General features: G+C 36.1%; 1 protein-coding gene across 5 annotated transcripts in view; it reads right to left on the reverse strand.

The window, feature by feature from the left end:
- The window catches only part of EIF2AK2 (eukaryotic translation initiation factor 2 alpha kinase 2), an 86,514-nt gene that overhangs the window by 48,399 nt on the left and 15,017 nt on the right, over positions 1–23,098 (reverse strand). For all 5 annotated transcript variants that reach the window (XM_074209715.1, XM_074209712.1, XM_074209714.1 and 2 more), the window contains exons 4-6: positions 17,586–17,755; positions 13,748–13,874; positions 10,930–11,099 (exon numbers count right to left, since the gene is read on the reverse strand). In XM_074209715.1, the coding sequence (XP_074065816.1) occupies positions 10,930–11,099; positions 13,748–13,874; positions 17,586–17,755 (467 nt within the window). The remainder of the gene's footprint in view (positions 1–10,929; positions 11,100–13,747; positions 13,875–17,585; positions 17,756–23,098) is intronic.

Genomic DNA, 23,098 nt, shown 5'->3' on the forward strand with positions numbered 1-23,098 from the left:
AAAGAGACAATAGCAAGAAGTAAGATTGCAAAGGGTAACCTAAAAGATTTTGTGTAAAACCTTTTTAATTTTATAAAATCAAAATGATCCATTTTATAGCATGTAATGCTCTATCTTCTTTTGTCCTAAATTCTTCCCTTATCCATAAATATGACAAACTATTCCATGCTCTCTTAATTTGCTTTTGGTTTCACCTTTTATCTGCCCATCAAGAATCCATTTTGAACTTATCTTGATATACCTTATGTTATGCTGATATCTACCTAGTTTTTCCCATACTGTCTTCCAAGTTTTCCCCAGCAGTTTTTCTTAAATGATAAATTTTGGTTCCCAAAGTTTGGATCTTTGGGTTTATTATATACCAGGTTGCTATGGTCATTTACTATAAGGCAATCTGTATCTAATCTATTCCATTGATCTATTACTCTTTCTTAATCAATACCAGGTTGTTTTAATAACTACTGTTTTATAATACAGTTTGAGATCTGGTATGGCTAGAACACTTTCTTTCACTTTTTTTTGGGGGGGGGATTTCAAGGCAAATGGGGTTAAGTGGCTTGCCCAAGGCCACACAGCTAGGTAATTGTTAAGTGTCTGAGACCAGATTTGAACACAGGTACTCCTGACTCCAGGGCCGGTGCTTTATCCATTATGCCACCTAGCCACCCCGTCTTTCACATTTTTTTCATCAATTTCCTTGATATTCTTTAGCTTTTGTTCTTCAAGATAACTTTTTTTATTACTATTCTAGCTCTATAAAATAATTTTTGATAGTCTGAATGGTATGGCACTGAATAAATGGGTTCATTTAGGCAGAATTGTCATTTTTATTATATTGGTTCAATCTATCCATGAATAATTTATATTTTTCCAATTGTTTAGATCTGATTTTATTTGTGGGAGAAGTATTTTATGATTGTGTTCATATAGTTCCTAGATTTGTCATGGCAGATAGACTTCTCAATATTTTATATTGTCTACAGTTACTTTAAATGGAAATTCTATTTCTATCTCTTGTTGCTGGACTCTATTGGTAATATAGAAATGTTGGTAATTTATGAGGGTTTATTTTGTATCCTGCAACTTTGCTAAAGTTGTTAATAATTTCAAGTAGTTTTTAGTTGATTCTCAAGGATTTTCTAAGTATAACATCATATTATCTGCAAAGTGATAGTTTTCTTTCTTCATCTCCTATTCTAACTCCTTTCATATATTTTTCTCTTATTTCTTTACCTAATATTTCTAGCATAATATTTAAATAACAGAAATGAGAATGGGTATACTCACTTCAATTCTGATTGCACTAAGAAAATTTCTAGCTTATTCCTACTACTGATAATGCTTGCTGATGATTTTAGATAAGTAATGCTTATTATTCTCAGGCAAGTTTCATTTATTCTTTGCTCTGTGATGTTTTATAACAGGAAGGGGTGCTACATTTTGTCAAAAGACTTTTTTCTGTCTCTACTGAGTTAAATATATGATTTCTGATTATTTGGTTATTCATATGATCAAATATGCTGATCGTTTTCCTAATATTGAACCAAACCTACATTACTGTCTCAACACCATATTTGTTGTAAAAGGAATTAGGAAGGATTCCTTCTTTGCCTATTTTTCCAAATAGTTAATATAGTATTGGGATCAGCTGTTAAAATGTTTGGTAGAATTTGCTCATGAATCCATCTGATCCTGGGTAATGTTTCTTATGCAGTCTATTAATGGCTTGTTCAATTTCTTTTTTTTTTTAATTGGGTTGTGTAAGCATTTTATTTCTTCTGTTAATCTGTGTTATTTATGTTTTTGTAGATATTCATCCATTTCATTTAGCCTATCAAATTTATTAGCATATATTTGGGCAAAATAGTTTTGAACAATTGTCTTAATTTCCTGTTCACTGGTGGTGAATTCACCCCTTTAATTTTTTTTTTTTTTTTTTTTAGTTTTTGCAAGGCAATGGGGTTAAGTGGCTTGCCCAAGGCCACACAGCTAGGTAATTATTAAGTGTCTGAAGTTGGATTTGAACTCAGGTACTCCTGACTCCAAGGCCAGTGCTTGATCCACTGCACCACCTAGCTGCCCCGTCCCTTTCATTTTTAATACTAATAATTTTATTTTCTTCTTTCCTTTTTCAAATAAAATTCACCAATGGTTTATTTTATTGTTTTTTTTTCAAAAAAACAGTTACTAACTTTATTTATTAGTTCCACGGTTTTTTCACTTTCAATTTTATTAATCTCTCCTTTGATTTTCAAGATTTCTAATTTGATGTTTAATTAGGGATTTTTAATTTGTTCTTTTTCTAGTTCTTTAGTTGAATGCCCAATTCATTGATCCACTTTTTCTCTATTTTGCTAACATAAACAATCAAGATATAAACTTTCTCCTAAGTTCTGCTTTGACTGAATTCCATGAATTTTGGTAGTTTGTCTCATTACTATCAGTATCTTCAATGAAATTATCAATTTTTCCATAATTTGTTCTTTGACCCATTTGGTTTTTTTAGGATTAGATTATTTAATTTCCAATTAATTTTTAATTCTCCTTATATTATTTATTTTTGAATGTAATTTATACTGCATTATTATCTGAAAAAGATATGTTTACTCTTTCTGCTTTTCTACATTTGGTTGTAAGGTTTTTATGTCAATATTAGCAGTCAATTGTGTAGATAACTATGTACTACTGAAAAAGGGGTAGATGCCTTTTTATTCCCATTCAGTTTTTTTTTTCCAGAGGGTTGCTGCATCTAACTTTTCCAGAATTTCATTCACTCCCTTAAATTCTTTCTTGTTTATTTTTTGGTTAGATTATTTAACTCTTGGGGTGGCCAGGTGGTGCAGTGGATAGAGCGCCCTGGAGTCAAGACTATCTGAGTTCAAATCAGGCCTCAGGCCCTTAATAATTACCTAGCTGTGTGGCCTTGGGCAAGCCACTTAACCCCAGTGCCTTGAAAAAACTAAAAAGATTATTTAACTCTAACAGGGAAAAAGTAAGCCCTCCTTTCACACACACACACACCCTGAAATCGTTTTATAATCTATTTTCTCATGTAACTCATTCAATAATCCAAATGCTTCAAAAATTTTAATGCTGTACAATTTGGTGCATTTATATTTAGTAGTGATATGATCTTATTTTCTTTTTTTTAAATTTTATTTATTTTGAGTTTTACAATTTTTCCCCTAATCTTACTTCCCTCTCCCCACCTCCCCCCACAGAAGGCAATTTGCCAGTCTTTTCATTGTTTCCATGCTGTACAATGATCCAAATTGAATGCAATAAGAGAGAAATCATATCCTTAAGGAAGAAACATAAAGTATAAGAGAGCAAGATCAGACAATAAGATATCAATTTTTTCCTAAATTAAAGGTAATAGTCCTTGGTCTTTATTCAAACTCCACAGTTCTTTCTACGGATACAGATGGTATTCTCCATTACAGACAGCGCCAAATTGTCCCTGATTATTGCACTGATGAAATAAGCAAGTCCATCAAGGTTGATCATCACCCCCATGTTGCTGTTAGGGTGTACAGTGTTCTTCTGGTTCTGCTCATCTCACTTAGCATGATATGATCTTATTTTCAATGGTACCTTACAGTAATATATAGTCTCCTTTTTTATCTCTTTGAATTAGATCTATTTTTGCTTTTTCTTTGCCTGAGATCATGATTGCTTCCCCTGTTATTTTTGCTTCAATGAAATATAATAGATTCTGCTCCAGTTCTTTCCCTTTACTCTCTGTATCTCTCTGCTTCAAATGTATTTCTTGTAAAAAACATATTGTAAAATTCTTATGTTTAATCCATTCTGCTATCCACTTCCATTTTATGGTTGAGTTTATCCCATTAACATTTATAGTTTTGATAACTAATAGTTAAGATAACTATTTCCTTCTATATTATTTTTCCCTTTTTTATTCCTCTTTTGAGACAATTTTGATGTGAATTAGGGTTTAAGCTCTATTTGCCATCCTACCCCACCACATTTTTCCCTTCATTATAATAGCTCTTTCATGCTTCTTTCATGTAGGATAATTAAGTCCATTCAATCTACCCCCTCCTTCTTCCAGTACAATTTTCTTTCTTACCCTTTTATCTTGTTTTTCGTTGGGGGGGGGGGGTTACCATCCCATCAAAGCTATATCCACCCAAAATATTCCTTCTAATTGCTCTTAAAATAATAAAGCTTTTTGGGGCGGTTAGGTGGAGTAGTGGATAAAGCACCGGCTCAAATCCGGTCCCAGACACTTAATAATTACCTAACTGTGTGGCTTTGGGCAAGCCACTTAACCCCATTTGCCTTGCAAAAAACCTTAAAAAAATAAAGCTTTTAAAGGTTATAAATATTATTTTGCCACATAGAAATATAAACAGTTTAACCATATTGAATTTCTTTCTTTTTTTTTTTTTTGCAAGGCAAATGGGGTTAAGTGGCTTGCCCAAGGCCACAATCAGGGACAATTTGGGGCTGTCTGCAATGGAGAATACCATCTATATCCAGAGAAAGAACAGTGGAGATTGAACAAAGACCAAGGAATATTAACTTTAATTTAGAAAAAAACTAATATCTTATTGTCTGATCTTACTATCTCTTATACTTAATGTTTCTTCCTTAAAGATATGATTTTTCGGGGCGGAGCCAAGATGGCAACATGAAGGGATCAAGTTTTAGGAGCTCTCTAATAAAAACTCATAAACTAAGGACTCTAACTAAACTTTCGAGAGACAGAACCCACAAAGGGACCCAGTGAGGCAGTTCTCCTACTCAAGGTAACCTGGAAAAGAGCAGAAAGGCTCTGCTCCCCCGGGTCGGAGGGGTGGCCCACCAGAGGGGTGACCTGCCAGAGTGAAAGAACTTCAGCCTCCCAGAGGCAGCCCCAGGGCGCTGGGAGCCTTGGCTCACAGCAGTGGGGGAGTCTCCTGAGCTACACCCCAGGGAGCTGGGTACAAAGTGGGGGAACAACAGGGGACCTCTGCCAGAGTGAGCACATGGAGCCCGGCCCTCAGGGCACACAGCTAGCAACTTGGTCTTTTGGCAGCCCAGATCCAGGAACAGAAGCAGGCGGAGCCCCTGAGCAGGAGCCCCCAGGTCATGAGCCCATTGAGCTGAGGGAGGGGAGTGAAGAGAGAGACTTCAGAGCTCTGTCCTCTGCTCCTGGAACAGGACTCTGGGGGCTCTGAACACATTCAGATCCTGATCCCAGTCTAGACCCCCCCATAGAACAACAGGGCCCCCCCACCTCGGCCCCGTGGCAGAGGGGGGCACTTATGGTCATTCACAGACCAGGAGGGAGGACAGAACCTCACACACTGAGACCCTTGTGGGAGTGTGCCAAAAGCTCAGGAAGCACCCCCAAAAACAGGCTTAGGCTGGGAAAATGAACAAGCAAAGAAACAAGAGGAAGACCATTGAGAAATATTTTGCAAATGAGCCCAAGAAGGATCAAAATACTCAGTCTGAAGATGAGGAAGCACAAGCTCCTGCATCTAAAGACTCCAAGAAAAACAGAAATTGGGCTCAGGCTATGACAGAGCTCAAAAAAGACTTTGAAAATCAAATGAGGGAGTTGGAAGAAAAACTGGGAAAAGAAAGGAGAGAGATGCAGGAAAAACATGAAAATGAAGTCAGCAGCTTAGTCAAGGAAATCCAAAAAAATGCTGAAGAAAATAGCATGCTAAAAAATGGCTTAGGTCAAATGGATAAAACAGTTTAAAAAGTTATTGAGGAGAAGAATGCTTTAAAAAGCAAAATTGGCCAGATGGAAAAAGAGATAAGAAAACTCTCTGAGGAGAACAAATCCTTCAGACAAAGAATAGAATTCAGGGAGATTAATGAATTTACCAGAAATCAGGAATCAATACTTCAAACCAAAAAAATGAAAAATTAGAAGAAAATGTGAAATATCTCATTGAAAAAACAACCGATATGGAAAACAGACTTAGGAAAGATAATCTGAGAATTATTGGAATACCTGAAAGTCATGATCAGGAAAAGAGCCTTGACATCATTTTCAAAGAATTACTACAGGAAAATTGCCCTGATATTCTAGAAGCAGAGCGCAAAATAGAAATGGAGAGAATCCACCGATCCCCCCGAGAAAGAGATCCCAAAAAACCAACTCCCAGGAATATTATAGTCAAGTTCCAGAACTCCCAAGTCAAAGAGAAAATATTACAAGCAGCCAGAAGGACACAGTTCAAATATCGTGGAGCTGCAGTCAGGATCACACAGGACTTAGCAGCAACTACAGTGGAAGCTCATAGGGCTTGGAATACAATATACTGGAAGGCAAAAGAGCTTAGAATGCAGCCAAGAATGAACTACCCAGCAAGGCTGAATGTCCTCTTCCAGGGAAAAAGATGGACTTTCAATGAACCAGGGGAATTTCAGAAGTTCCTTTTGGAATGGCCAGAGCTGAACAGAAGGTTTGATCTTCAGATACAGGATTCAGGTGAAGCATAGAGATTGGAGGAGAGGGGGGGAAATATGAGGGACTTAATGAGGATGAGCTGCATGTATAGAAAAATGATACTGATAATATTCATATGAACCATCTCAGTTAATAGAGCAGGTAGAGGGAGCTTTTATAGTTGAAGCACAGGAGAAAGCTGAATTCGAAGATAAAATAGGGTGTAAAAATGGAGTCAATAGGGAAAAAAAGGGAAACGGAATGGGAGAAAGAAAAAGGAGAGGGGGGATAGTCCAAGATATTTCACATAATAAAATATTTTTTTTATTACAATGAGCTATTGCAATGATATGGAAGGGGGGAGGCCAGGGGGGAATGAAGGAACCTTTGCTCTCATCAGAGATGGCTAGGAGAGAAACAGCAAATATACTCAATGGGGTATAGACAACTGGAGTAAGAAGGAGTGGGGAGCAGGGGGAAGGGGTGGGGATGTGAATAAAGGAGAAGAGGATGGACCATGGGGGGACAGTGGTCAGATATAACACATTTTCTTTTTTACTTCTTGCAAGGGGCTGGGATTGGATGGCCTGCTCAGGACCATAGGGCCAGGTGGATTCTGGGCCTAAGGGGTGGTATGGGGGCTCAGGGCTTCTTGGCCCCAGGACCAGGGATCTGTCTGCTGGGCCACTCAGCAACCCTACAGCAGAGTCAGAGTGAAAGGAGAGAGAAAATAGAGTACATGGTAGTGGAGAAATAAGAAAGGAGGGAGTTGCGATCAGCAATGGCAACAGTGGAAAAATATGGAAGTAATTTTTGTGATGGACTTATAAAGAATGTGATCCACCCATGACAGAGTTGTTGGTGTTGGAACAAAGACTGAAGCACATTTTTTGTTATTATTATTGTTTGGGGGAGGGTGCAGGGCAAGTGGGGCTGGGTGGCCTGCCTGGGGCCACATAGCAGGGTGATCTTTGGGTGTCTGGGGCCTGATTCGGACCCAGGCGCTCCTGGCTCAAGGGCCAATGCTCTGTATGCCACCCAGCCACCCCTACTATTATTACTATTTTATTTTATTTTGGGTCTTTTTTTTTCTTCTTTTTGGTTTTTGCAGGGCAGTGGGGATCGGGTGGCTTGCATGTCACATGGCTGGATGATTATTGGGTTTATGAGGCTGGATATGGACTCGGGTGCTCGTGGCTCCAGGGCTGGTGCTTCGTCCATTGTGCCACCTGGCCATACCTACAATTATTACTATTATTATTTTTTTAATTTCAATTTTTTTCTCTCCCCTTTACTTTTTCGCCCAAGCAAGTCTATATTCATTGTGGGAGGGGTATTTTGTTTACTTGTAAACAAGTATATTTTATTAATGTAAAAAAAATTTGTACAAAATGAGAATAAAAAATAAATTTAAATAAATGAATAAATAAATTTAAAAGATATGATTTTTCTCTAATCCCATTCAATTTAGATCAATGTATACCATGGAAACATTATAAAGACTGGAAAATTGCTTTCTGTGAGGAGTGGGAGATAGGGAAGTAAGATTAGGGAAAAAATTGTAAAATTCAAAATAAATAAAATCTTTATAATTCAAAAAAAATCCGTGAAGGGTATATGCTATCAGATATGTCAAATCTAACTTCTTTTGACAGTTAGGTGACACAGTGGATATAGCACTTAATTTGTAATCAAGAAAACTCATTTTCCTGAGATCAAATCCAGCCTCAGATACTTACTATGTGACCCCAGAATAGTAATAGTCCTTTTTTTTTCTCAGTTTCCTAACCTGTAAAAGGAACTAGAGAAGGAAATGATATACTCCAGTATCTTTGCCAAGAAAACCCCAAATGGGGTTACAAAGAGTCAGACACAACTGAAATGACTTATCACCAACTACCTTTAATATTCATCAGAGTTCAAACTCCACAAAATTACTCCACAGGCATATCAGAGTTCTACAATGTTAGGAAAAGTAGCACGGCTAAGCAGGCAGAGTCAAGAATGGATTCAGAATGAATGAAGAAGATGATGAATCTTGCATCTGATGTTCATCATCTATATGACCATAAGCAACCTAAGTCTATAAAAAATGAGGACAGTAATATCTATGGCACCTCACATGGAGGTTGTGAATTGTGTTGACTTTGTTTACTTTGATGTAATAGTTGTGTATATTAGGAACTAATTTTTTTTTCAGGAGAATGAGAAAGCACCAGGTAATATCAACATGACAGAATATGCAATTGATTATTGATGTGATAGATACCGACAAGGCTGTCATTTCCTAATTAGCTCTCCATGGGTGCTGTCAGTTCCAAGATTGGTAAGAGCATGAGGATATCAATTAATCTCCCAAAGTTCTAGTACCCTCATGAATTAAATAGGGATAATAATAAGGATTATAGATTTAGAGAACATATTAAAAAACTTCTAATCCAACTCCTCCTACTTTTTTGTTTGCTTTTGTTAAGCAATAGGGTTAAGTGACTTGCCCAAGGCCACACAGCTAGATTAATAATTAAGTGTCTGAGGGCAGATTGAACTCAGGTCCTCCTGACTCCAGGGCCGGTGCTGTATCCACTGTGCCACCTAGCTGCCCCTCCTATTTTTATAAATAAAGAAAATAAGGGCCCAAAAGGTTAAGTGACTTGCCTAAGGTTATAAAGGGAATAAGTGAACAAATAGTATCTGAACCCAGATACTTCTGACTCCAAATCCAAAGCTTTCCACTGTATCACATTACTTGATAATAATACCTATTTATATATAATCAGGGTTTGCAAAATATTTTATATACATGTGTAGTAAATTTCTTATACTCATTTTACAAATGAGGAAATTGAGGCACAGAGAAGGTTAAGTGATTTTCCCAGGGTTACAGAGTTATTAAGTGTCTAAAGTACGATTTAAACTGAAATCAGATTGATTCCCAGAGCAGCAAAACTGCTAGGCCACTAAGCCACATTGCATAATTTCTACATCATTAAGTTTTGTGAAGATCAAATTGAGATAATGCATTTAATATCCTTTGCAAACTTTTATGCACTATTTATATATCAGTTATGATTAATTTGCCCAGGATTTACAATAATTCCAAGCTGCTTGCTACCACAAAAGACCATCTTTCTATTCACAAAAATATTCTTTATTTTACTACATGGCTGTAAATTATGAAACATCATGATCTCGGAGAAATTAAACTCACTAGGCAATGAAAAATCCACATGTGTTTAATTAGATTGCAGTACCTTGTCAATGGTGATTTGCATATTCAAGAAATGATATAAAAGACATATAACCAAGTATGAACAATTGACCATTAAAGGAGGGGAAATAGTCATTTAGTGAGAAGGTGGTACAACAATTATAACAGCCCAGGTGCTGCATAGAGTCACCTTAGAATCATACCCAAAGAATGCTCTCCAGAATGTTCAGAAGGCCCTTTGGAAGAATTTACAGGAAGGAAAGGACAAAAATCATTTTGGTAAAGGTGAAGGCATGAAGGATTGCAATCTGTATCAGAGAAAGAAGTATCTACACTGAGAGGATCAAGGATTCATCTAAGTCGCTTACCACAAATCTTCCTTTTTTGCATTAAAATAGTTCATTTAGAGATTCAAGGAAGAGAAAAAGAGCTAAAGCTCAATGGGAATTTACCCAGTTATAACTTACTGATATCAAAGCAAAAAGATATAAAGAGGACATATCTCCATCTATGACAGTGACATCCAGGCCTTTCAAGTATGACTCAAAAGATATGGTAAGTCACCTGTGGTGTCCAACCAAAAGTTATTACACTCTTTCAGGATTCAAGAACGATTTGAGTAGGTCCTGAGCCCTGGGACTTACACCATGAGTAATCAAACCATTTGTCCTTCACAAATGCACCAACCTAGGGGCAATGAGCCCTGGACATTTAAAAAGAAGTAGCATGGTAAAGTGCCACTTTAGGTCTAGGCTTGCACTCCAGAACATGGTCAAAGAATTCTAAAAACCCTCAGCCATCTTTCTCACTATTTTGCCACTATCATTGCAGAAGCAGAAAGAATGAGGGTCTTTTAAAAACATCTAAGAATGAGCGGCATTTAAAAAATTTTCATTGTTTCATTGGTTTCTATAACCCCTCCCACACCCCCAAAATTCACAACTGGTGACGACCTTTCTGATAATATGACACTCCATAATTAACTAGGTTCTCAGAAAATAAATTCTGTTACTAGAGTAATATCTTAAGACTGTCTAGAACCAATAAAAGCTAATAATCTGCTGGCATAGCTTTTGAGAAACTAAGGTCACCTCCGTGCCACAGTGAAGCATTTGAGTAGAATTTTTCCAGTGGAGTTTTTCCATACATCACAATAAAAAATGAAGCATAAATCTTAGAATTTCTAAAACAAACCATGACAGAATGTGACAAGAAAACCATGACAAGACAAGAAACCATGACAAGAAAAATCATACTTTTGTCAAGGAAGAAGCAAACATTAAAGAGAAGGATCAAAATAATCCCTTACCTTATTATTCCAGAAGGTTCAATTATTGGTTTTATGGGAAAAGTCAGACTGAGTCCCATCTTTTGTTTATACTGGTTCAGAAGAGCAATATAATTTGTAGAGAGTGGTGTTTTGTTTTCTGAGATGCTTGAGTGTTGAGATGGTTGTGATGACATAGAATCACTTATATGCTACAAAGTAAAAACTTTAGAAAGTTTATTTGACTCTTCAAAGTTTTCCTCCCTAAATAAAATGACTACATGAATAACACAAAATACAAGATGGAGGACTAGATTTTTTTCTCCAATCTCCATGGTCTTACAAACCATTCCAAATCAGAAATTATGTGCCAAAGATAAAACAATTTCAACTGTATTATAGCCAACTTTCAGAATTCCTAAATCAAGGGGAAAATATTACAAGCAACTAGAAAGAAACGATTCAAATATTATGGAGCTACAGTAAGGATAACAAAAAATTTAGCAGCTTCTATATTAAAGTTTTGTAACGTTTGGAATATGATATTCTGGAAAGCAAGTGAGCTTGGATTATAACCAAGAGTCAAATACTCAGAAAAACTGAACATACTCTTTCAGGGGGAAAGATAGATATCCCAAGAAATAGAGGACTTTTAAATTTTCCAGATGAACTAAACAGAGTTGAACAGAAAGTTTAATCTTCCAGTACAGGACTCAAGTGAAACATAGGGTGGACAGGAAGGGCAAATCATGAAGGATTTAATGATGTTGAACTGATTGTGGTCCTACATGGGAAGATGATACTGATAACTCATGTGAACCTTCTTATTTATTATGGTAGTTAGAAGGAGCATATATAGACAAGGCATAGAGGGGAGTTGAATTTGAAGGTATAATATATTAAAAAGAGGGAGTTAATGGGGGATAAAGGAATATACTGGGAGAAAGGGAAAGGAGAGGTAGAATGTAATAAATTATTTCATATAAAAGAAGCAAGAAAAACTTTTGCAGTGTAATGGAAGAGGGGGGGAGGTGAAGGGGAGTGAGTGAGTCTTTACTTTCATTAGAAGTAGCTCAGAGAGAAAATAACATACACACTCAACTGCATATAGAAGTCTATCTTACCCTAGAGAAAAACTGGAGAGGAAAGGGTGGGGGGGGGTGTAGGTGATAAAGAGAGGGAAGATTGTGGGATAGGGAAGGCAGATCAATACACTTTTGAGGTGGGACAGGGTGAAAGGAGAAAGAATAGAATAAATGGGAGTGGGGGAAGAGGATGAAGGGAAATACAGCTAGTAATAGCAACTGTGGGAAAAATATACTGAAGCAATTTCTCTGATGGATTTATGATAAAGAATGTGATGCATCCCAAAGGAAAAACTGATAGTGTCTGAATACAGACTGAAGAACACTTTTTTTCTCACTTTATTTTTCTTGAGATTTTAGGGGAGGAGACACTATGTTTATTTTTACAACATGATTATTGTAGTAAGGTGAAAAAAAAGTTAAATTTGCTTTCTTGAGTTAGGATTTCTTTTTCACCTTGCTTGCTACTCATATTTGTGCATTTATGTAATAGTCATCTGAGGTGATTGGATCATAAATTTTATCTTCCATGAATTTTTGGTATCTCTGCTGCTTTTCTTTTTGTTAATGAATTCAGTGTTTGTTTATTTATTTTTGGCTTTTGCAAGGCAATGGGGCTAAATGACTTACCCAAAGACACATATCTAGGTAATTATTAAGTGTCTGAGGCTGACTTTGAACTCAGGTCCTCCTGACTCCAGGGCCAATGCTCTATCCACTGTGCCACCTAACTGCCTCTCTCTGCTGTTTTTCTTCTGCCCTGGTAATGCTAATATATTTATACACAGAAAGTTATTTCACTCCTTCATTCCACTTCAAGTTCAAGCCTTTTGTTTAGATTTGCAAAGTTCCAGGGAAAACTTTTGGATCGGATAAAATGAGATGATATTTATCTATATAAATTCTGTTATTGTTATTGTTATTATTATTATTATTATTATTATTATTATTAATCAGTCTTTGTGAGCTACACTTCAATTCTAGTCAAAAGTCTCTCATTCCTTAAGAAATACAAATTTCATTCTCAGATGCTATCTTAAATCTAATTTCCCAAAACTTCCTTTCTTTTCAGAAGTTGTTTTCAATAATAGGAACAATGAAAATTCTTCCTTTGCTCCTAAGATCATCATAATTCTTTTTTTTAGATCATCATAATTCTTAGAATAATCATTAACCTTCTGAATAGTATTATTTCTAATCACATATGTCACCACAGGTAGGCAGGCATACATCCTTTTCAACAAACATGGGAAATTTCCAAGAAATTGCTGACTACTGGCCTCAGGAAAATAGTAGATGTCTCTGTAGTTATTTTCAAGGTAACAAATTATTGCGTTAATATTAGTCTTCACGAAATCATCAATTGCCACTCCTCATCTTTTCTTCCCTTTACTTCCTATGATAAGTTCTAAGCTAATGGGTCCATATCATCACCAGCTGTATTCCTCTTAGAGGATTGAGCTCCCTTCTCTTCAAGAACAGTCTTATAACTATCATTTGACTTCTGTCTGTTTTCCCCCAAGTTTTCTTTCTTCTTTTACCTTCATTATTATCAGTGTTCTTATCCGCCTTTTTTCATATTCCAGCCATGGAGCTTAATCTGTGCAAAGACTCTGAGAGAGGATAGAGATGGGAACCTCTCTACAACATGTAGCACCTAAAACTTCCCAAGAACAGTATTCTTTTAAAAATTTTTACAGGAGATTCTGATAAGTTTCATCCTCAAACCAGTTTAAAAGGGAATTTAGACAGGAAGAAAAGGGAAGGTAACATACCTGTAAATCATTAGCTGATTTTATTTGCTCATATGCATTCTTGGCTGCAGATTGTTTTGCCTCTTTCTTAGTAGATCCCTTACCACCATCATAGAATTTGTCCCCAACCTTGCATTTACAAAAAAAGCTAGAAGAAACAATGGAGAATAATAATGATAATATGGTAAATATTAATAAGTATATTGAACATCAAATTAAGATTTGCAACTTTTCATGTATTACCTCATTTTATCCTTATAACAACCCTGTGAGATAAGTGTTAGTATTATGCCCAGAGTCATGTAGCTGATTAAGTTCTGAAATAGGATTCAAACTCAATTCTTTCTGATTGCAACTCCAACACTATATTATTTCAACTAGATGATTGTAAATGCTTTGATAGTTCTCAAAGTAAAAATCTAATCTTTTCTTTAATTTTCAGAACCACAGAATTACAGAATTTGAAAGTCAGAAAATATGCCAGCTGTCATTGTTATATATTTATAAAGTATCATCAATTCAATTTAGCAATTATTAAGTGTCTACTGAATGTAGAGCACTGTGCACCGAAAGAGCTACAAACTTTAAAACAGACGTGGTCCCTATCTTAAGGGAGTTCACATTTTAGTGGGGGGGGATATCATTATATCCTTCCCCCCCCAAAAAAACTCCTACAATATATTATAAGTACAATAGAAAGGCAGAAGTCAAATATTATATGAGATTAGAGAAAAAAGTCATTAATGGCTAGAAATCAATAAGGTCTTCTTAGAAGAGTTGACATTTAAAGGTTTTAAAACAGGAGTTGAAACATTGACAGCAACATTGTATGAAGATCAACAGTGATGAACTTATTCATCTCAGCAGTACAATAAAAACAATTCTTATAGGTCTTGTGATGGAAACTATCATCCACATCCAGAGAAGAAACGATGGAGTTGGAATGAGATCAAAACTTATTATTTTCAATTTCTAAAATTTTATTTATGTTTTATGTATAAGGAATGCTGGTAATTCTCAACTGGAAAATTAATCAGCAACAGGTTCTTTGCAATATGAAAGAAGGCTAATAACATTCAAAACTTCTTATACAGTTGGCACTTCAGCTAGGAAGGGACTGACTTCAACCAGAGCCCATCTCCCTAAGATCATGTCCCTTTTATTAATCAATGATGCTCCATCAGGCCTGAGTAGTTGAGCTGCACCTTTGGCCCATAAATAGCCATCATAGAAGTGCTTTAGACTGTTACTATCTGCATATAACTAAATTTCGCCTGCTTTCCTACTGAAGCAAGAATCTTACAACTCTCTAAACTTCATTTGTACTTTACTTTTTTCTTAGAATTAAATGCTGCCTTCTTAGAAATGAATGACTCTCTGCCATGTCTGAATGTCTAAGTTTATCATCTTTTGGTACATTGATGATAAGAGTCTCTAGCTCTTCATAATATTTTTTCTTTGACTTTATCAGGATTTGTCATGGTGGGAGCATAGGCACTAATGATGGCATGGTATTTTCTGAAAGTGGCAATCTCATTATTATGGGCCTGTCATTCACTGTTTTTGGTAGGCATACAAACATGTTGACTAGATTCATTTCAATTAAGAAACCTACCCCAACTTCATGAAGCTTCCCTTCACTTTGGTCACTCCAGAAAAAATGTATATCCAGCTTCAACTTCAGTAAGCTGCCTTTATATGCCAGCCTTGTTTCACTCAGGGCTACTGAGTTCTCTAGGAACAACTGTTTTCAGAGATGATGTATTTCATGTTGTCTATGAAGGGACACACATTTCATGTATCGATGGTGAATTGAATCACCTTTGAAGAAGTTTTTGTACATTTTCTCATGTTCTGACTGCAGGATAGGATCCCCACCAGCCGCAGTAATCAGACGAAGGTTGGGTAAGCAGACAGTTGTCAAGGGCATCTTTTCTAGCCCCTTCCTCACAACCAGGAAGTGAGCAGTGTGTGATCCTTAAGACTCTTTTTTATTCTTGTGTAAATTGAATTTCAGTGAGACAGTTTCAATGAAGTCCTTGGGCTCACTCTCTCTTCCAGAGTCATAACAGTCCAGGGGCAAAACAGAAACAAGGCAACTGGTGGTAGTTTGAGATGCAGAGGATGATTTTAACATCTTTGAAGTCTAAACAAGCTTTAAGTACTTCAAATATTTTCCATGGTTGTTGGAACAAATTGTTCTCATCCACCCACTCCCCCAGGGGAAATCTTCACATGTTTGAGTTAAATAGTCCCATAATTCACCAATGAGTTCAACACCTGATTTAATGTCTGCTGAAATGGTTTACTGAGGTGTGGCTATTGTGCATGTTACAGCTTCTTGGAGCCACAAATGAGAGTTATGTGAGATCAGGTGGACACCAAAAGTAGAAAGGAGTCCCTTTCCCTCAGCAGCACACCAGATGTACTAGTTTTCTCCTTAGGAAACTGTAAGACTTAATAGGACATCTATAATCCAGGGACATGAGATTCTTTGCTCTTCTCTGAACAAGATTTCAGACATTTTCACTGATTATTCCCCATTACTCAAATATTCTTCCTCTTCATCTCTACCTCTTGGTTTCCCTAGTTTCCTTCAAGTTCCAACTAAAATCTTATTTTCTGATCCCACTTAATGTGAAAGCCTTCCCACTGTTTAATATCTCCAATTTACCTTCTTCGTACATAGTCATTTGTATGTTGTCTCCCTATTGGACTGTGAACTCCTTAAAAAGAGGGTCTGTCTTACATTTCTTTGTATCCAAAGCTCTTAGCACATTGCCTGGCTCAGAGTAGGCACTTAATAAAAGCATATTGTCTATGTTATTTTTTTTCTTTAAACATCTAGTATCCACTATAACACCTCATGTATAGTAAAGGACTTAATGAACATTCAGCAAATTGAATCACTTTAAGAATATTCAACTTCTTTTGCTTTAATTCTGCATTCTCTAAGATATATTCTGTTCTGCATTTAATTCTCCTGGAGGTACCAATAAAATTGGAGGCATGTCCCATGCAAATAACAAGCATCTTCTTCTTGCCACATATATTTGCTCTCTTACTTTTTAATTTTTTTAACTTTTCTTTTTTATTTCATATTTATATTTTATTTAACATAAAAATAATTTGAAAAATTCATTTTAACACTTTGAATTCCAAATTCTCTCCTTTCCTCCCTCCCCAATCTTCTCATTGAGAAGGCAAGTGATTCAATATACATTATACATGTGTAGTGATGCAAAACATGAGGTCATGCTGTGAAAGAAAATATAGACCCAAAAAAACCCTCAAGGAAAAAAAGTATATTACAATCTGTATTGAGACACCATTAGTACTTTCCCTGGAGATGGATAGCATTTTTCATCAAAAGTCCTTCAGTGTTATCATGAATCATTGTATTGTTGAGAATAGTTGTCATTCAACAATGTAAAGACTATCAGGCTGCCTTTTGGGGGTGGGGAGGGAGGGAAGTGAGATTGGGGGGGATTGTAAAATTCAAAATTAAATTTAAAAAAAGAGAATAGCTATCATTCACAACTCATCATCTTACAATACTACTTCTACTTTTTACCCAATATATTTTACTTTACATCAGTTCATATAAGCATTTCCCATTGTAAAGGAACAAGTAAGACATTCTCATTTATAAATTAGTTTCCTAAGTTTGAGTAATGAATCCATTCCCTAAAGCAATTAATTTCAGTTGTTACCAATCCATAACTGAGTTCATCCATATTTGTTAACAAGTCATGCTAAGCTCTTCATACTTGATACTGATAAAATATGAAATTGCTCTAAAAACTAAAAAAAAAAGACCATATTAACACAGGAGAAAAAAAGTAAAATGTCACCTCACCTTGGACTTGTAGAATGTACAAATTTAGTCTCTGTATCCCAAGTTAAAGAAAGTCTTTTCTTCTGTGTGTAGTCATTCAAAAGGGCTATATAATTTATTGTGGATGGCATATTTGCTTCTGAAACTTCTGATGGTTGCAGTGACACTGATGACAGTGAAAAGATCACATCCTATGAAAAAATTGTGAAACAAAAATGAATTTTGATTCTTCAATTTTTTCTGAATAAAATGACTACATAAGCATATAAAATATGATGATATATTTCAGATATATATATATATATGTATATAAGATTCAGTCAATAAGAATCAAAATTGTATTTTCTTTAAATTATGCCTGGGAATGAAGAATAGCATTATGTAATGAAAAGAATGTTGGATGTGAGTTATGAAAACTTGGGTTCAAATCCTGATTCTTAACACTTCTTAGCTCTTATCAGAATAAATCATTTTACCTCTCTCATCTTCAGGAAACCAAGACTTGTCTTCTAAATTAAAGGAATTGCTTCCAAAGGAGAGAATTTAAGGATACTTCATTCCTAAAGTATTGACCCATAGGAATACAATAATAGCAAGATCTCTCTCTCTCTCTCTCTCTCTCTCTCTCTCTCTCTCTCTCTCTCTCTCTCTCTCTCTCTCTCTCTCTTTCTCTGTCTTTATCTCTCAACATGAGTCAGTAATTCAATGTGGCAACCAAAAAGAATAGTTCATGTGACTAAATCTGTGTTAAGAGAGACACAACTTACAGAGACAAGGAAGTGATAGTACTTCTGTGCTCTACCTTGATCACATTAGGTCTGGAGTTCCACTATTGTATGGGAAATGCATTGATAAGATGATAAGTGTTCAGAGGTGGCAACCAGAAGAATAAAAAGTCTTGAGTTTATGCCATATGAGGACTGAGGAAACTAGGGATGTGCAATAGATAAAAAGACTTGAGGGAGATATATGATAGCTGTGTTCAGGTGTATAAGCAGCATTTAAGTGGAAAAGGGATTACAATCCCTGTTTGACCCCAAAAAAAGCAGAATCACAGCAATGGGCAAAAGGTAAAAGAGACAAATGTAGGCTTCAGGTAAAGGAAAAACTTCAGTTTCATGTTGTTCAGTCATGCTCAATTCTTTGGAGTTTTCTTAGCAAAGATAGAGTGGTTTGCCATTTCCTTTTTCAATTCATTTTATAGATGAAGAAACTAAGTTAAGCAGGGTTAAGTGATTTGCCCAGAATCACACAGCTAGTAAGTATATAAGATTGGATTTGAACTCAGGTCTTCCTGACTTGAGAGCTCAACTTTATTCACTGTACCACCCAACTGCCTCTCCTCTTGATTAGAGCTGTCTATTAGAAGAATAAGTTGCCTCCAGAAGCAATGGGTTCCCTCTCCTTGGAGGTCTTCAAACACACAGTTGTCAGATATCTTATGAAAGGGATAGCTTTTTTTTTAATTTTACAGTTTTTCCCCCAATCTTGCTTTCCTCCTCCCAACCCCCACAGAAGGCAGACTTATAGTCCCCGCATTGTTTCCATGTTGTACATTGATCAAAATTGAATGTATTGAGAGAAAAATCATATGCACAAGGGAAAAAATAAAATATAAGAGATAGCAAACAATAATACACAAGATAACCTTTTTCCTTTTTAAATTAAAGGTGATAGTCTTTGGTCTTTGTTTAACTTCCACAGTTCCTTCCCTGGATACAGATGGTACTCTCCATCACAGATACCCTAAATCATCCCTAACCACTGCACTGATGAACTGAGCAAGTCCATCAAGGTTGATCATCAATCCCATGTTGCTGCCATGGTGTACAACATTTCTCTGGCTCTGCTCATCACATTCAGCATCAGGTGATGCAAATCCTTCCAGGTTTCTCTGAATTCCCATCGCTCCTGGTTTCTAATAGAAATGGTGTTCCATAACATACATTTACCATGATTTGTTTAAATTCTTTGCCACCAACAAACAGAGCTGCTATGAATATCTTTGTACAAGTGATGTTTTTACCCTTTTTCATGATCTCTTCAGGATAAGGACCCAGTAGTAGCATTGTTGGATCAAAGGGTATGCACATTTTTATTACTCTTTGAGCATAACTCCAAATTGTTCTACAGAAAGGCTGGATGAGTTCACAGATCCACCAACAATGTGTTAGTGTTCCCGATTTCCCCACATCCCTTCCAACATTGATCATTGTCCTTTCTGGTCATATTGGCCAATCTTAGAGGTGTGAGGTGGTATCTCAGAGATGATTTAATTTGCAATTCTCTAATCAGTAATGATTTAGAGCAATTTTTCACATGACTATGGATTGCTTTGATTTCCTCATCTATAAATTTCCTCTTCATATCTTTTGTCAATTGGGAAAATGACTTATTTTTTTGAAAATTTGACTCAGTCCTCTGTATATTTTAGAAACAAGTCCTTTGTCAGAAATACTAAATGTAAAAATTGTTTGCTAATCTACTACATTTTTTTAGGGTTTTTTTTTTTGCAAGGCAAGGTTAAGTGGCTTGCCCAAGGCCACACAGCTAGGTAATTATTAAGTGTCTGAGGCTGGATTTGAACTCAGGTACTCCTGACTCCAGGGCCAGTGCTCTATCCACTTCACCACCCAGCTGCCCAAATTTACTACATTTCTTTTAACCTTGGTTACAGTGGTTTTGTCTGTGCAAAAGCTTTTAAATTTAATGTAATCAAAATTATTGTCTGTTTTTAATAATGTTCTCCATCTTTTCTTTTGTCATAAACTGCTTCCCTTTCCATAGATCTGACAGGTAAACTATTCCTTGATCTCCTAGTTTGCTTATAATATTGTCTTTTATGTCTGGATCCTGTATCCATTTTGATCTTATATTGGTATAGGGCATGAGGTATTGATTTAATCCAAGTTTCTGCATACTAACTTCCAATTTCCCCAACAACTTTTATCAAAGAGAGAGGTTTTTATTCCAGAATCTGGGCTCTTTTGGTTTATCAAACAGCAGATTATTATAATCATTTCTTGCTATCTCTTTTGTACCTAGTCTGTTCCACTTATCCACCACACTGTTTCTTAGTCAAAACCAGACAGTTTTGATGACTGATGCATTATAATATAATTTTAGATCTGATAAGGCTAAGCCACTCTTTTGCACTTTTTCCTTGACTTTTTGTTTCTCCATATGAATTTACTTTTTTCTAGCTCATTAAAAGTAATTTTTTGGAAGTTTGATTGGTAGGGCACTGAATAAGTAGCTTAATTTAGGTAGAATTGTCATTTTTATCATAGTAGTTCAGCCTATCCATAAGAAGTTGATATTTGCTCAGTTATTTAAATCCAATTTTATTTGTGTGAGAAGTGTTTTATAGTTGTTTTCACAGAGTTTCTGAGTCTGCCTTGGCAGGTAGACTCCAAAGTGTTTTATATTGTTTGAGCTCTTGCTGCTGTATCTTGCTAGTAATATGTATGTATATATATATAATATAATATTATATATTATGTTATATTATAATATTATACTATTATATTATAATATAATATATGATATTTATAAATGCTAAGGATTTATGAGGGCTTATTTTATATCCTGCAATTTTACTAAAGTTGCTAATTGTTTCTAGTAGTTTTTTAGATGATTTTTTTAGGATTCTCTGGTTATAAACTCTTGTTATCTACAAAGAGTGAGAGTTTTGTTTCTTCCTTCCCAATTCTAATTCTTTCAATTTCTTTTTCTTCTCTTATTGCACAATAGGAATATCTTTCAGGTAAACATTACACACAAAAAAAATTCTTCATGGAATAAGAAATACTAAAACTACTCTTTTTTTTTTTTGCTTTAGAAGTCATATTAAAAATTTGTGCAGAGTCAGTCCAGGGGTCACTGGCTGGTACTTAATAAATTCCTTTTTTTTTCTCTGCCTGCATTTGCTTCATTATTGAGGATAAAAGTTCAAAGAAATATTATCTTTTTAACCATTTTTGCCCAGTGTGCTAGGATAACACTTGGGGTGGGGTGGCGGTGGAGGGAGATGTGATCACTAAGGAATTTATTCTGCAGCAGCCAAACTGGACCTTTATCCCATGGTGGGCAGAACTCCCTAAACTCAGGGAAGATAAGGAGAAATAAAAGCCAAATCCAAATTTTGATTAGTTTTTCCTCTCTCACCACTGCACAGAGAAGCAAAGTGCCAGCAGAAGGCAGGGTAAGAAAGGAGCTTGCTGGGAAGCATTCCTCTTTGCAAGGGCATACTGGTATTCTTGATGGAATCAGATTGGGTTGCTTCCTTGTGATCCCTAGGTAAACAAGGGGCTAAAACTTTGGCTGAGAACCTGCTGAGTCGTATCTATTGAGCTTCACTAAACTGTAGGAATTGAGAAAGTAATGGGAAAAAGAAAAAAGAAAATTCACCCAGATAAGGGATGAGACCTTGGGGGAATTACAGCCAGGTAGATGTGCATATTAGACAAAACTTAAAGATCAATAGTCTAGGCAGAAATGATGTTTTAGTGCAGTTGAGAGGGGCTTGAAACTGAAACTGCCCTCATTATCAATACAACAGTAAGACCAGAATACCCATGGGGAAGAAATTGAGAAGAGATTAAGGAAGCATAAGGGAGGTTTTTAAAACCTAAGGAGGGGTCCTTGGAGGTCCTAAGGTCCTAAGGAGGGACAGACAAACCAATTCCACGTTGCCAGTTGTGGATCATCAGAATAAATATTCACAATGCTGGAAGAGTTGGAGGTGGTTGGGAATTAGGTGTCTTCAGTAAGGTTGGAATAGTACTTCCTCATTCATAAAAAGCAGCCATGAGACAGCACAGAAAAATAAGTTAAAAAGGTGGAGGGAGTCTAATAAAATCATAAAACAGATCTATTTACTCTTACTTTGATCACACTCAGTGGGAGATAAAGAGGAAAGCTATGAATTTCTTTCTTTCTGCCTCCACAACCTAAGACATGTTATAACAACAATAATAATGATGATGATGTTTGTCCTTTATTCTTAAAGAAGACCATGACATGAGGGAGAAGATGCCATGACAAGCACATGAATTGGATTTGAATAAGGGGAGCTGTGCAAAGTCACCAGCCTCACTTTCTCCTCCAGTGGCCAGTTATGAATTGGGACAACTAGAGATGGGCCTGTAAGTGAGGTAATCTGGGTTAAGTGACTTGCCCAAGGTCTCATAGCTAGTAAGTATCAAGTGTTTGAGGTTGAATCTGAACTCCTCACCTCTTGACTCCAACGCCAGAGCTCTATCCACTGTACTACCAAGTTGCCTAAGACAAGTCGGAGAAGGTAAAAACAAAGACAGAAAAGAAAAGGGAGCAGTTAGATGGCACAATGGATAGAATGCTTGATCTGGAGTCAGAAGAACCTGAATTCTAATCCAGTCTCAAATAATTATTGGTTGTATGATCCTGGGCTGACTAGCAAAACTAGAAAACCCTGTTTGCTTCAGTTTCCCCCATATTTAAAATGGTCTAAAGAAGAAAATAGCAACCCACTTCAGTACTTTGCCAAAAATTAA

The sequence above is a fragment of the Macrotis lagotis genome, chromosome 1, assembly GCF_037893015.1.
Source record: "Macrotis lagotis isolate mMagLag1 chromosome 1, bilby.v1.9.chrom.fasta, whole genome shotgun sequence".
In the NCBI taxonomy this organism is placed as follows: Eukaryota; Metazoa; Chordata; class Mammalia; order Peramelemorphia; family Peramelidae; genus Macrotis; species Macrotis lagotis.